At 48.2% G+C, this 15,065-nt stretch overlaps 1 protein-coding gene and 1 non-coding gene across 6 annotated transcripts in view; one reads left to right on the top strand and one right to left on the bottom strand.

Moving 5' to 3' along the window:
- The first annotated feature begins 2,643 nt into the window (after positions 1–2,643).
- The window catches only part of Unkl (unk like zinc finger), a 41,362-nt gene continuing 28,940 nt past the window's right edge, over positions 2,644–15,065 (top strand). For 2 of the 5 annotated variants that reach the window (XM_075941508.1, XM_075941507.1), the window contains exons 1-3: positions 2,644–2,754; positions 3,710–3,919; positions 14,438–14,614. In XM_075941508.1, the coding sequence (XP_075797623.1) occupies positions 2,678–2,754; positions 3,710–3,919; positions 14,438–14,614 (464 nt within the window). In that variant the 5' untranslated portion in view covers positions 2,644–2,677. The remainder of the gene's footprint in view (positions 2,755–3,709; positions 3,920–14,437; positions 14,615–15,065) is intronic. The other 3 variants (XM_075941511.1, XM_075941509.1, XM_075941510.1) reach the window with 2 other exon arrangements.
- Positions 4,669–4,775, bottom strand: LOC142832123 (U6 spliceosomal RNA). Its single transcript, XR_012907200.1, has one exon. It is a non-coding gene; the product is annotated as a U6 spliceosomal RNA (small nuclear RNA).

The following is a 15,065-nucleotide window of genomic DNA, read 5'->3' as shown; positions in this document are numbered from 1 at the left end:
CATCTGTAGTGGGAGGCGATGCCCTCTTCTGGTGTAAAGGTGAACATGCAGATAGCACACTCATAGATGTATTAGATAAATAATTTTTAAAAATTATTTATTTATTTAGTATACAATGTTCTGTCTGTGTGTATGTCTGCAGGCCAGAAGAGGGCACCAGACCTCATTACAGATGATTGTGAGCCACCAAGTGGTTGCCGGCAATTAAACTCAGGACCTTTGGAAGAGCAGCAGGCAGTGCTCTTAACCACCGAGCCATCTCTCCAGCCCGATAAATAATTTTTTCTAAAAGGTCACATTCCATGCAGCAGGCCCACAGTGCAGCTAGGCTGGTCACTTCTCCCCGGTGATGTGCGTAGTTGAGCTCACGAGCAGGGGAGAGCTTTGGCTGTTTGACACAGTCGGTACACTTAAACATCTGTTTTGTTTTGTGCTGTTTGTTGTTGTTTTGGTATTTTGAGACAGGGTTTCTAGGGACCCCATCTGTCCTGGAACTTGTTCTGTAGACCAGGTTGGCTGTAGCTTTTGTGTTCCCTTAGGTGCTCAGCCTAGTGACTTCTCTGGGTAAACATCGGCTAGGGAGAGGCCCTGCAAATATGAGCCAGCACAGGCGATTGCTGCATGCACACGAGGTAGATAAACCGTTAGGCGGGAAGAAACGATTACATACAACATGTTCTTTCAAAGGGAAAGAAGTTAATCTAACAGCCACTTAAAAATTAGGTTTTTTTTTATATTTATTTATTTGGTATGTATACAATATTCTGTCTGTGTGTATGTCTGCAGGCCAGAAGAGGGCACCAGACCTCATTACAGGTGGTTGTGAGCCACCATGTGGTTGCCGGGAATTGAACTCAGGACCTTTGGAAGAGCAGGCAATGCTCTTAACCACTGAGCCATCTTTCCAGCCCAAATTAGGTTTGTTTTATGTGTATGATATATGTATGAGTACCACATGCTTGCCTGGTGCCCATGCAGGTCAGAAGAGGGTGTCAGTCCCTGGAACCGGAGTTATGGCTGTGAGTCGATATATGGGTCCTGGGAACTGGCCTTGGGTCCTCTGGAAGAGGAATCAGTAACCACTGAGTCATTTCTCCAGCCCCAACAGCCACTTTTTTGTAAGCTCTTAAAAATGGACAGTCTCAGTAGTGTTGGGCAGTCTCTCAAAAAGTGAGCTATTACACACAGAGAAAAACTTGGTTTTCCTCCCCCCCCCCCCCATTAGTTCTAGCACTGCATAACAGCTTCAATAAAAAGGAAATTTCTAGCCAGGCACTGGTGGCACACACTTTTAATCCCAGCACTCGGGAGGCAGAGGCAGGCGGATCTCTGGGAGTTCGAGGCCAGCCTGGTCTACAAGAGCTAGTTCCAGGACAGGCTGTAAAGTTACAGAGAAACCCAGTCTCAACCCCTGCCCCCATGAATAAAAAAAAAAAAGGAAACTTTTAGATCTTATGTGGGCACGACAGGTGATCCAGTTTTCAATTCCCACTCCGCAGCAATCTTTGAGATGTGTTTATTCCTCTGTAGGTGCCCCTGTCTGTCCTTCCCTCTTTGTTCTGTTTGATCTATTTTGAAATGACTATGTTCCTGGGTTTTGTTTTTGTTTTGAGACAGTCTCAGGTATAGCCAGGGCTGGCCTAGACTCACTATCTCCACCTCTTGAGTGTGAGGATTACATGCTTGTGCAACCACATCACCTTCCTTTTTTCAAAAAAGTTAATTTCAGGGTTTGTGGGCTAGGGCTAATGCTCAGGGGTGGAGAACCTGGCTAGCAATCATAAGGCCCTGCGTTCTACCTCTAGCACCACAACCAAAACAAGCTACCAAAAGCTTCAAACAAATTGTCTACAGAATGCCACGGAAGAAGTCAGTCACCCTACCAACAAGTGATAATTTTACCTTTTCCGGATTTTTAAATGTAGCTTACATATTTGGGCCATATTATCTTTGTTCATGTTTCAGATCGGTGTTCCTGGAAATGGGACAGATTATTTTCTGTAAGCAGGAGGATCAATTGCTTTCCAGCTTTTCCTTTAAGAGGACTTGCATGTACGATGTCTCCTGCCACACAGTTACAGGCTAATGAATGCTATCCCTGAGTTCTCCCTTCCGAATTCATCCGAGCACCTGCGGAGCCCCGCCCACAACGTGCATCCAGCACCGTGAATCCTAGTTCAGTCATTCCTGACCACTCTGTACATCCTTTATCTTAGGCACTCATCTGCCAACCTTTTAAAACACAATGATTTTTTTTAAAAAGCATCTCGGAGAATTCACACCCTGCCCATCCTTAAACTCACAATGTCTTGATATAGGGGCGGCCATCGCCACGGTCTAATTATACACTTTTTCTAGCTAAAAGAAGCTTGTGCCCACCTGCAGCCCCCGCGTCCCAACACCGGCCCACGGCGCTGGACCCAAAGGCCAGCGAAGGGACTCTACAACAACGGGCGTGTCCTGCTTTGCGCCCATAACTTGCTGCCGTAGGGGGCCCGTAGGTTCTGCGTGTCGCCCCCGCCGCACAGCGCGCGTGGGCGAGGGGTCGACGGGGGCGTGGCCGGCGCGGCGTGCCCGGGGGTGTGGCCGGCGCGGCGGGGGGCGCAGGGGGCTCGGTGCGGGGGGAGATCCGGGGGCGCCGACGCGGCGCATGCGCGCTGCATTGTTTTGACTGAAAATGCCGTCGGTTTCGAAAGCGGCGGCGGCGTCGCTGAGCGGGTCCCCCCCGCAGACCGAGAAACCAACCCACTACAGGTCAGTGCCTGGGCTGCGGCCCGTGGCCTCCGGGACGCTGCGGCGCAGGGGAGCGCCTCGCGCGCGCCCCGGGCCCGGGTGTCGCCGCTGAGGGTGCGCCCCGCCCGCGCCCCCGCCACCAGCCCTTGCGGGTCACGCCGTCCGGGCGCGGGCCGCCGCCTGAGGTGGAGAGGTGGCGCCCGGAGTCTTAGGTGACCACCGGCCTGGGGGCTGGGCTTGCTTCTGGTCTCCCGCGACCCTGTGCGCCAGGCTGGAGTCTGGGAACAGCGCCTGCGTTCCGGGCTCAGGGCCGCGCCTGGGCTGGAGATGGACGCACGACCACCCGGACGCGGGCAGTCGTCGCCCGAGCTTGAGAGGCGGCGCCCAGGGTCTGGGGTGGCCTCTGGGTTGGAGGCGGAGTCGCACCTAGGGTCGGATGGATGCTTGGGCTGTGAGCCTGGGGGTCGTTTTTTGCGGCGCAGAAGAGGGGTTGCGCTTGGTGTGGGCGGGTGGAGCTTGCAGTCCATCTGGAACCGAGAAGGGAGTTGCGCGGGAGTCGGTTGATGGGGTCTGGGGATTGAGAGGTGGCGCCTGGGGTCAGGGACTGTATCGAAGGGGGCGGAGAATGGAGTCTAGTTGTGTAGAGTTATCTGGGCTCGGACTTGGGGTGACACGCTCCGAGGAGGTGTGCGTCTTGAGTTGGGAGATCTTATCTGGGGACTGGGAAGTGGTATTTGGGGTCAAGGGATTGAAAATCTGTTTGGAGTTACCTGGTCTCTGAGTTGGGGAGTGGCGCCTGGGGTCCAGGGACTGTGCCCGTGGAAAGGGGAGGGTACCAGGCCGTGGAAGTCAGATGGACTCGGGCGGTAGGTGGGCGGGGGGAGGGGGGGCTTCGTGTCTGGGACCCTGCCCCGCCGCGTCCCAGGGGCCTCCAGCCGGCGGCGGCTGCGGCCCGCAACGCTGTTTGTCTTTTTAGGTATCTAAAGGAGTTTAGGACAGAGCAGTGCTCCCTGTTTTTGCAGCATAAGTGCAGCCAGCACAGGCCGTTCACCTGTTTCCATTGGCATTTCCTAAATCAGCGTCGGCGCAGACCGCTCCGACGGCGGGATGGCACCTTCAACTACAGCCCGGACGTTTACTGCTCCAAGTACGATGAGGCCACCGGCCTGTGTCCTGACGGCGACGAGTAAGTGGGGCTCCGGTGGGTGGCTGCTGGCCTCTCCCCAGGACAGGTCAACAGGTTCTTGAGGTTCCTGGTTTTTGTGTTGAGACAAGATCTGTATGTAGCCCTGGCTGTCCTAGAACACTCTGTAGACCAAGCTGGCCTCCAACTCAGAGATCCACCTGCCTCCACTCCCCAAGTCCTGGGGTTAAAGATGTGCGCCACTATGCTGACTTTTTAGTTCTTTTTAATATCTGCTACCTGTAGAGGGGAACCTCATTTTTACGCAGGTTTTCCAGGGCTTTGCTGTGTGTGTGTGTGTTTCTCCCCATTTTTAAACTAGTTCCCTGTACTATTATGTGTGTTGTAGGGGGAAATCTTTGGTAATTCAGGCTGATTTTTTTTTTTTTTTTTGGTTTTTTGAGACAGGGTTTCTCTGTGGCTTTGGAGCCTGTCCTGGAACTAGCTCTGTAGACCAGGCTGGTCTCGAACTCACAGAGATCCGCCTGCCTCTGCCTCCCGAGTGCTGGGATTAAAGGCGTGTGCCACCATCGCCCGGCTTCAGGCTGATTTTGATCCACTTTCTTATCCCTTATTTTGATTTCACCCTTATCCCTCCCAATGCCCTATTTAAAAATTGGCCAGAGTTTCGCAGCTAAAGGGTTTTGTGTGGCTGGTTGCTTTTCAGTCAAGTACTTGCTTACACATAAGCATGGAATGTTTCCTTGCTGCTCACTGTGCATTTTTGTTTTGTTTTACATCCCGACCACAAAAAAAAAACAGAATGTTTCATGAATTTGCGTGTTATCCTTGCACAGGGGCCATGCTAGTTTTCTCTGTGTCATCCCAATTTTAGTTTATGTGCTGCCGAAGCGAACACTTAACCTGTGTATTTTAAAGGAGGGGAGCAGAATTGTTACTCTGAGAAGGATTCGTGGGATGATTTTACCTTTTATTATTAATAATGTACTGGGCATGAAATGACACCCTTGGCCCTGCATATGCTAGGCAAGGCCTTTACCACTGAGCTACCTTCTCAGCTCATTCTTTTTATTTAAAAAAAGGAAAATTATTTTATTTGCACGTTGACATTTATGTAATACTTTCAAATTTTAATAAGTCAAGGTTTTTCTTGGGTTGGTTTATATTTTATAGGTTTCTAATGGTATTATGAATAGATGTCTTTACTTGTGTGTCTGTGCATGTGTGCTTATGTGTGCAGGTGCAGAGTGTCTGTGGGTACTCACACTCTTGGGCATTCACAGAGTGGAGTTCGCGGGTCAGTCTCATAGGTGTTCATTACTTTGTTTTGAAAAAGAGTCTTTCAGCAGGACAGTGGTGGTGCAAGCCTTTAATCCCAGCACTCGGGAGGCAGATGCAGTTCGAGGCCAGCTTGGTCTACAAGAGCTAGTTCCAGTACAGGCTTGATAGCTACAGTGAAACCCTGTCTCGAAAAACAAAAACAAAACAAAACAAACAAACAAACAAAAAAGGCTTTCATTGTCCTGGAGCTGGTTAAGTGGGTTATGCTCGCTGGTCTGCTAGCAAGCAGGCCCTAGGGATTGCCTGTCTTTGCCTCCCTATCTCTGGGATTGTGAGTGTATACCACTGTGCCCCGCCTTTTTTTCCTTTTTTATCTTTTTCTTTTTTCTTTCTTTCTTTCTCTCTCTCTCTCTCTCTTTTTTTTTTTAGGGTTCTAGGGATCAAACTCAGTTCTTTATATCTGACTGAGCCATCTCTCCAGCCCCAATGTCTTCGTTGTGTTCAGAGAGAACATAGTATCTATCAGGAGGTGTCACCTCTATCCTTTGGGCAGTTTGGGGATGTGGGGGCAGGGTAGCCGCTTCCTGCCTGTGAGGTCAGTCTCTGTCTCGAAGACCTAATCTCTTGACACGTCAGAGGATCTGGCACCCGTGAAGTCATCATAATAGTCATACAGAATTGTGGTGCTGGAGGTTCTTTTTTGTTCTTTGTTGGATGTGGGGAAATGTGGCTGTTTTCATATATTTGTGACTAGGGAGAGAAAGAACCCAAGGACCAACCCTCTCCCACTGATCCATATCCCTAGCTTCCTTCCAAGTCTCAAATGGCCTGAAACTCACTGTGTAGACCAGGCTGGCCTCTAACTTGCCGTAATTGCTTGAGTCTGCCTCCTGAGTGCTGGGATCAAAAGCATGCATGCTCACCGTACTGGGCTTTTTACTTATTTATTCCTTTAATAGGATTCTTTTTATGTAATATAGGCTGATATTTCAACTTTGATTCTTCTGCCTTATTCTCCCAAGGCTGGATTACAGGTTCTGTCATACTTGGCATTGTGCTTTTCCTTTCTTTTTTCTTTTCCTTTTTCGTCTTGTTTTCAAGATAGGGTTTCTGTGTGTAACAGTCCTAGCTGTCCTGGAACTAGCTCTTATAGACCAGGCTGGCCTCAAAAACTCACGGAGATCAACCAGCCTCTGTCTCTTGAGTGCTAGGATTAAAGGCGAGCGTCACTCACCACTGCTCAGCTTTTCTTTTTTTCTTTTTTGTGGTGCATTGGTGTTTTGCCTGCATGCATGTCTGTGTGACGGTTTCAGATCTCCTGGAATTGGAATTACAGAGTTGTGAACTGCCTTTTGGGTGCCGGGAGTTGAACCTGGGTGCCCTGGGAGTGTAGCTAGTGCTTTTAACTACGGAACCATCTCTCCATCTTCAGTCCCATCCTTTGTTTTTCTTTCTTTTTCTTTTTCTTTTCTTTTCTTTTTTTTTTTTTGGTTTTGGTTTTTGTTGTTTTCTTTTTCTTTGAGACATGGTTTCTCTCTGTAGCTCTGGCTCTTCTGGAACTTGTTCTATAGACCAGGCTGACCTTGAACTCATGGAGATCCATCCACCTGCCTCTGCCACCTAAAGGCGTGCACTACCACCTTTGTCCTTTGGGCAGTTTGGGGCTAGCTGCTTCCTGCTCAGAGGTAGGGGTAGGGTGTGTGTGTGTGTGTGTGTGTTTTGTACACATGAAAATTCAGATGCCCACAAAGGCCGGAGGATCTCCTGGAGCTGGCGTTACAGATGGTTGAATTACTCACTGTGAGTTCTGGAAGCTCAACTTAGCTACTCTGCAAGAGCAGTATATGCTCTTTTTTTTCATCAGTTTTTTCCTTAAATGTATTTATTTTCATTTTATATGTATTGATGTTTTGCCATGAGCGTCCTGTCCCCTGGAACTGGAGTTGCAGACACTTGTGAGCTGCCTTGTGGGTGCTGGGAATTGAACTTAGGAGGAGCATTACATGATCTTAATTGCTGAGCCATCTCTCCAGCCCCTCATAGAAAGATTTTTAGTGGATATATTGTTGTTAAAGTAGCTTGAGGGGTGAACTAGATAAATAGTACAGCCTACTAGAGCTTCAGTTACTGTAATGTTCTAGAGCCAGCAACATGGCTCACTGGGTAAAGGCACTAGCTGCCAAGCCTGATGGTTTAAGTTTTATCCCTGGGACTCACATAATGGAAGAAGAAAACGCATACGAGTTATACTCTGGCTTCCATACATTTGCTGTTGTATATGTGCATGCTGGCGCACACACTCTAAATACGTATAGTAATTTGTTGTTGTTTTGAGACAGGGTTTCTCTGTGTAGCCCTGACTCTCCTGGAACTCGCTCTTAGACCAGGCTGTCCTCAAACTCAAGAGATCTGTCTGTCTCTACCTCCTAAGTACTAGTATTAAAGGTGTGCACCACCACCACCCAGCAGTAATTTTTTTTCCTAGACATAATTTGTGTAGCCCTGGCTGGCCTGGTTTTGAACTCACAGGAATCTACCTGCTTAAAGACACCTGTGGTATTTAAATTAATTTCTTTTGAACTTCGAACATGTCCTCAGAAGACAGGTGACTCTCTGGCTAAGACGTAGCCTCAGTTCCCAATTTTCCATGATCTCTTGGTCACCTCGGGGCTGCAGCTACCTGAGTTTAGAGCTGGAATTCATGAGATAAATGGTACTCTAGAGTACGGCCTGGGGATATCTTGTAGAATTCACCAGTGATAATTTTAATTTGTAAAAGGAAAGCATGCCTTAGGCTGGAGGGTTGGCTTCCTGGTTAGGAGCACTTGTTGCTCTTACAAATGACTTGGGCTCAGTTCCCAGCACCCACATGGCAGCCAACAACACACCTATGACTCCAGGCCCAGGGAATCAACATTTTTCTGAAGTCTGCAGGTGCCAGGTACATACATGGTACACAGATATACACGCAGGGAAAATACTCAAATACATACAATAAAATAAATCTAAAAAGCAGAGAAATAGAGGCTGGAGAGATGGCTCAGAGATTAAGAGCACTGGCTGCTCTTCCAGAGGACCTGAGTTAAATTCTCAGCAACCACATGGTAGCTCACCGCCATCTATAGTGAGATCTGGTGCCCTCTCCTGGCATGCATACAGAATAAATAAATAAACCTTTAAAAAAAAGAGAGAGAGAGAGAGAGAGAGAGAGAGAGAGAAATAAAGCCTGTCTCGGGCAATTTGGTGGTCTTGGTTATTGGAGCATGTCACTGCTGGGCACTCAGGGTGTGTCGCTCTGTAGATCCGCCTGCCTCTGCCTCGCACAAGTTCTGGTATTAAAGGTGTGTGCCACCACTTCCTGGCTGGTGTGTCCATTCATTCTTAATGGAATGAAGTGTGCTGCAGTGAACACCAGCCTCTAGGTGTTCTTTAGTTGTGTCCAAGGGGTAATTAACCATATGCAGTCGTTACTGACATGCCAGCTAACGTTTAGGCTTAGTAGCTTGTAGTTTATCATTAGGAAACCTAAGAGGGACTTGTCCAGATGCTTGCCATTCAGTTGGGGATGTGTTCTGTGGGCATGTGTGCCTAAAAAGGGTCAGATAGGTCTTAGGAAAGATTTTTGTTTGTAATTTATCTCAAGCACATGGGATGAGTTGCTCTTCAGGAAGTGTCTGACAGGCTGCCTCTGCTGGGAGTCTCTGCTTAGCAATTACTGAGAAGGACTTCCCCACCGCTGTATGTGTGGAAGGGCTGTCGTTTATCTTATTAGTAATTGCATATTCTGGTTCATGCAGGGTTGCCATAGAAATTGTAAATTAGATAGTACCTTCCAGAGTATTGATGGTGGGGCTTTCCCTCTATCTCAGGGTCTTGAAATCCTTTATTTTTGGAATAGTACTATCAAACAGTAAGTATTTATTATAGTGCTGGAAATAGTACCCGTGTCCTCAAGAAAGCTAGGCTTTACCTCTGAGCCTCATGCCTAGACCCACAAATCCATTATTTTAAAACATCATTTCTTAGTGCAAAGCCTCTTTAGCCAGTGTGTGGTAAAGTGAGCATCCAGTTAGTCTTGATGGTGGCTGGGCCCATCCAGGGCTCTGGGTCTGCTCCAGAGGGGTGGGCACCTCTAGATGGCAGCACTGCGGGCACTTCTCGGTAGCCCTTCTCGGCCCTTCTCTTTCCTTCTGGTTTCCGCACTGTCACCAACCTCGATGAGCACCCCCCTTCCCTGGTACCATCTCTCCCCTTGGAGTCCTTCCAGCGCTCCCTTGTCCACACACACACACACACACACACACACACACACACACACACACACACACACACTTTGGGAAAGCTTGCTGCCAAACAGTCTCGTTAAGATTCCTGTTGCACTCTTTCCTGGTTGGTGGTCACCCCCTTACCGCTTCCTCTTAAGACCCCTATTCAGCCTGTCCTTTCCTCTAACACTCCTTGGGCAACTTCAGGACCCCTGCCAACTACTTCATTTGAGGGTTGGTCCCAAACAGTACTGCCTGCTTCATCCCTGGCTGACATCTTGCCCTTTTTTTTTGGTGGGTGTGACATTTTTCCAACATTGGCCTCTATTGGTTGCTTTGGGTCATGTGTGATGTTCCTTGCCCTCATGGGAATTGGGCTTCAGGGTTCACATGGCCTGCTTAGGTTGACCAACTAATTAGTTAGTAGTGGATCCATGTCGACCCACATCCATTAAGCAGCATCTAGGGCAGGCAGTGGGGTTAGATTCATGTCTGTGCATATCCAGCATGGGTGCTCCTGGGGCTGCAAGCACAGTAAGTCAGTCAGTCTGTATCCATCCATCCATCCATTTATCTTCTTACTATGTGGCTTTGGCCGACTTCAGACCCACAAGATCTCCTATCTCTGCCTCCCAAGTGCTTGAATTAAAGTTATGTGTAACCACACCCAGGACCTCTCTTTTGAGGTAGTTTCTGGGGTGGAAAAAGAGACTAGCTCACAGGATAGAAGCTTCCGTTCTTACCTGAGACCAGGTGCGGTACCTCTTAGCATGAAGTATGCCTTCCTGAACTCTAGGAGGCAAAGACCTTTCTGGGGAACCAGGAATGTGTACCGTACCTATGGTTGTTTGGATGGAGAAGGTTCAGGTAGCCCCCACTGTGTGCCAACTAACTGTTGTTGACTTAGAGTCTGTCCCTAGTGATGTAGTTGGCTAAAGACTTCAGTTTGTCCTATTTATACAAAAAAAAATTGAATTCATTAATTTGATGCAACTCTTCTGAGAGTTTGGTTTAGTTAGTTTAGTTAGGCGTGGTTTTGTTGTTAAAACAGGCTTTCACTCAGGAATACAAGGTGGGATTGACCTTTTGGCAGTCCTCCTGCCGCAGCCTCCATGTTGCTGGAATTACAGACAAGAGCCTCCACATCCTGCTTCTTTCCCTTTTCTGAGCAGCAGGCCTCATTTTCCTACTTGGCTCTCGGGGCAGTCTCTCTCCCATCTAAAGATACTTGGGGCATCTGGGAACAGATATTGCCTAGGTGGACTTCAGGATATAAGGGGGCTCCTTTTTCATTGTGGATCCTTATGGAAGCTTTATCTTAGTCGGTGTTCTGTTGCTATGAAGAGACACCATGACCACAGCACCTCTTCCCAAAGAAAGCATTTATCTCTGGCTGGCTTACAGTTCCAGAGGTTTAGTCTCATTATCATCACGGCGGGAAACGTGGTGGCAGGCAAGTAGACATGGTGCTGGAGGTGTAGCTGAGAGTTCTGCATCTGGATCCACAGGCAGCATGAAGAGAGACACTGGGCCTGCTTTCAGCTTTTGAAACCTCAAAGCTTACTCTCAGTGACACACTTCCTCCAGCAAGGTCACACCTCTTAAATCCCTTTCAACTAGTGCCAGTCCCTGATGAGCACACATTCAAATAGATGAGCCTATGGCGGCCATTCTCAGTCAAACCACCACACTGGGGTAACTTGCTGGGTTTCCATTTCTTCCCCCCCCTTTTTTTTTGAGACAGGGTTTCTCTGTAGCCCTGGCTATTCTGGAACTGGCTCTCTAGACCAGGCTGGCCTCAAACTCAGAGATCTTCCTGCCTCTGCCTTTCACATATGGTGCTCCAGCTATCTGGGCTGCTCATGCCTTCCATTCATGGCAGAAGTTTGCACAGTTGCAGCTCACACTCACCCTCCAGGGAGTTCAGTTTTTACTTAAGCCCTAGGCCCTACAACTTTTTACTTTTATTTATTTTTTGAGACAGGTTCTCACTATGTATTTTGTTTTGTAGACCAGGCTGGCCTTGAACTCACAGCGATATGCCTTCCTCTAGGTCCCTAGTGCCGGGTTAAAGGTGTACACCATCAGGCCTGATCCCCCATGAGTTTTATATGAAACACCGTGTAAGGGTCTTTCCACAGAGACATCGCAGGTAAGAACTATGTGACACATGCCACCGCCATCAAGACACATGACAGACTGCTGTAAGTCTTAGAAGTGGAAGCTCGAGCTGTGCAGTGGTGCACGTTCCTTTAATCCCAGCACTCAGGAGGCAGAGACAGGTGGATCTCTGCGAGTCTCTGAGTTCAAGGCCAGCCTGGTCTACAAAACGAGTTCTAGGCCAGCCAGGGCTGTTACACGAGAAACCCTGTCTCAAAAAATTAAACGGGTTAAAAACAAGCATGTCATCATCAAGGTATTTTATTTATATTTGATCTGAGGTCAGGCTTTGAGGCCACATAGTGGGCAGTGACTGCCTGGCCAAGCAGAAAAGTGTGAGGCAATGGAAACACAGCTGTTCTGTGGAGAGATCTCAGGCTGGGCTCTGGTTGCCATGGCAATGGTCCTGGAGCAGAGAAGCAAGGTGCCCCTCAGCACAAGTCAGAGCAAACCCCATGGGAATGGACATAAATTTCAGTGTGAAATTGAGGGAGTGGATAAGGGTTGGTGAGTTGCCGCTGCAGTGTAGGGACCTCTCTCCCTACCCCTCTGGAGTGATGTTTTTCTGTGTCCCACCGTTTTCTCTAATTGGATGGCAGTTAGAATGAATGAACACTGGAACGGGCACATCCCTGGTCACTACAAGGTAGATGTGGGCTGTAAATGGGGGTGAGGCCCATTCCATCCTGCGTAAGGACGTGTTGTAGTGTTGTCATCACTCACACACCCTGCAGTCTGAGGCCTCTTTGCTCTGTTCCCGTTTCTCTGGTTTATGACTCTTCTGGGTGCAGATAGCCACGTGCCTGCTGTGTGATTGTGACATTACATTGCTCTATCTTCGATTTTGTCCCAGGTTCTGCCTTAGCTCTTCCTGACCCCTTTCCCTCTTTGGGGTCCTTGAAAACAACAGGATGTGGACTCAGAAGTCACCCTTAACCTTCTCTGATAATAACTTGTCAGAAAGATAGCATGACTTGTGTGTGTGACAAGAAAGCACATTTAAGGATTTTATTTAAGCTGGGTGGTGGTGGTGCACGCCTTTAACCCCAGCAGGTATCTGTGAGTTCGAGACTAGCCTGGTCTTCAGAGAGAGTTCCAAGACAGCCAAGGATACATTGAGAAAACCCTGTCTTGAAAACCAAAACAAAAATTTATTCAGGGCTGAAAGTAGTGGCACACCAGTATTCAGGAGGCAGAACCAGGTAGATCTCTGGGATTGAGGCCAACCTGGTCTAATAGGGATTTTGAGCCTGCCAGATCTATGTAGTGAGATCCAGAACTGATGGAATGGCTTAGATAAAGGTAACGGCCACCAAATAACATCATGAGTTAAGTCCTGGAAAGAACAGACTTCTGGGGTTGTTGGACCAACACGTAGACAAAAATAATGTATTTAAACATTTCTTAGAAAAAATAGCAAAGGTTAGGTATGTCATCCACTGTAGTTCTGGCACTTGAGATGTAGAGATTGGAGAATTAGGAGTTCAGGGACATCCTAGGGTATATAGCAAGTTTAAGGCCAGCCTGGCATACATAAGACCTGTCTCAAAATACAAACTTGACAGGATAGTTTACCTCTCAGTTTGAGAGAACTGATGGGCGCAGCTTTGGCAGTTGCTTGCTTCCTTTGTGACTTCAAAAGGGAGAAGATACCACTCTGTCATTCCAGACTTTTTGTGTGATGGTCTGTGCTTTAATGCTTATTTATAATAAAATTCATTCTTTTCTTGGGGAGATATTTTTATTTTAAACTTTACTACATTAACTAAAAGTCTGTAGTTAGTGATAGAGCACTTGCCTAGCGTGCACGCGGTCCCAGGTTCAATTCCCAGAACTTCCAGGAAACAAAAGTAAACTGTTGACTGAACACTACTTTAAAAAGTAAATAAAATAAAATCAGTTAAAAGGCCGTGACTGTGGAGCTCATTGTTCGCCTCGTGTGCACGAAGCCCTGGGTTCAACCCCAAGCACCACATAAACTGGGCGTGGCAGTAACCTTAGCATTGGGGATGGAGTGGAGGGAGACCAGAGAAGTAAGGCCGTTGGTTATGTAGGCCTGTAACGTTCTCATCAGTCAAAAGCCTCTGTCTTTATGTGGTCTATTAATTTTGGCATAGTAATTAGTGATAATAAGGATAATGTCTTAGTTTGCTTTTTTCTTTCTGTGCTAAAACATTCTGACCCAAAGAAGTTTGGGGACGAAAGGGCTTGATTGGCTCACACTCCACATCACAGTCCGTCACTGAGGGAACTTGAGGCAGAAACGGAAGCAGACGCCCTAGAAGAACTCTGCGAACAGTCTCACTGGCTTGCTCACTTTGCTTTCTTCTTTCTTTTTTGTTATTTCGAGACAGGGTTTCTCTGTGTAGCTCTGGCTGTCCTGGAACTCTCTCTGTAGACCAGTCTGGCCTTGAACTCACAGAGATCACCTGCCTCTGCCTCCCCAGTGCTGGGATTAAGAGGTGTGTGCTGTCACCACCCAGCTCAGTTTGTTTTCTTGTACAAACTGGGATCACCTGCCCAGCGTTGGACTCTCCCACATCAACTATCAATCAAGAAAATGCCTCACAGGTTTGCGAAAGGTCGGTCTGATGGAGGCATTTTCTTGGCTGAGGTTCCCTGGTCCCATATGTCAAGTTGACAGAAAATTGACCAGCACCAGTAGCAATACATGGTAAAATAAGGAGGGGTCTACGCCATAGGGTAGAGGACAGGTACTCATTCGGTAAGAGCAGGCCTTGGTGTGCAGGAATAGAGAAGCAGCTGCTCCAGGTCCAGCAGGAGGCCGGTGGACCACAGGGTCAGCTCTAAGTCTACAAGGACTAGTCAGTGTGTTCACCCCTCTGCTTCCCAGATGCCCCTACCTGCATCGAACAACTGGGGACACTGAGCGCAAGTACCACCTGCGCTACTACAAGACAGGCACATGTATCCATGAAACAGATGCACGGGGCCACTGTGTGAAGAATGGCCTGCACTGTGCCTTCGCACATGGGCCCCTGGACCTGCGGCCACCTGTGTGTGATATCAGGTGAGTAGGGTGTCTTCCTCGGGACCAGCTTCCTCCCTTGCCGCTTCTGGCATCTTTGCTTTAAAGCATCTCTTTCTGAGCCCCAGTTTGGGGATAGGATCTCCTGTGTATGCCACACTGGCCTCAAACTGTCCTCCTATCATTCCTCGAGTGCTAAGATTACAGAGTTTGCCATTGTTACAGTTTATGGTGGCTAAGGGTCAAACCCAGGGTTTCATGCATGCCATGCAAGCACTCTACCCACGGAGGCCTGTCCCTGGCTGCCCCAATCTGTTCTCACTGTTTCCTTGTGTATTGTGAGCCACAATTAGGGACAGTGGTTTAATGCTTTCCGTCTAGACGGATGAACACCATGTGTGCCTAGCTGCTGTGGAAAGTATATCCTATCTGAGCTCACGCCTATAATGTCCTAACACTTGGGAGACTGAGTCAGGCTCAGGCTGCCACAAGT

The sequence above is a fragment of the Microtus pennsylvanicus genome, chromosome 11 (genome assembly GCF_037038515.1).
Source record: "Microtus pennsylvanicus isolate mMicPen1 chromosome 11, mMicPen1.hap1, whole genome shotgun sequence".
NCBI lineage: Eukaryota > Metazoa > Chordata > Mammalia > Rodentia > Cricetidae > Microtus > Microtus pennsylvanicus.
This window is presented reverse-complemented; position numbering and strand designations above follow the sequence as displayed.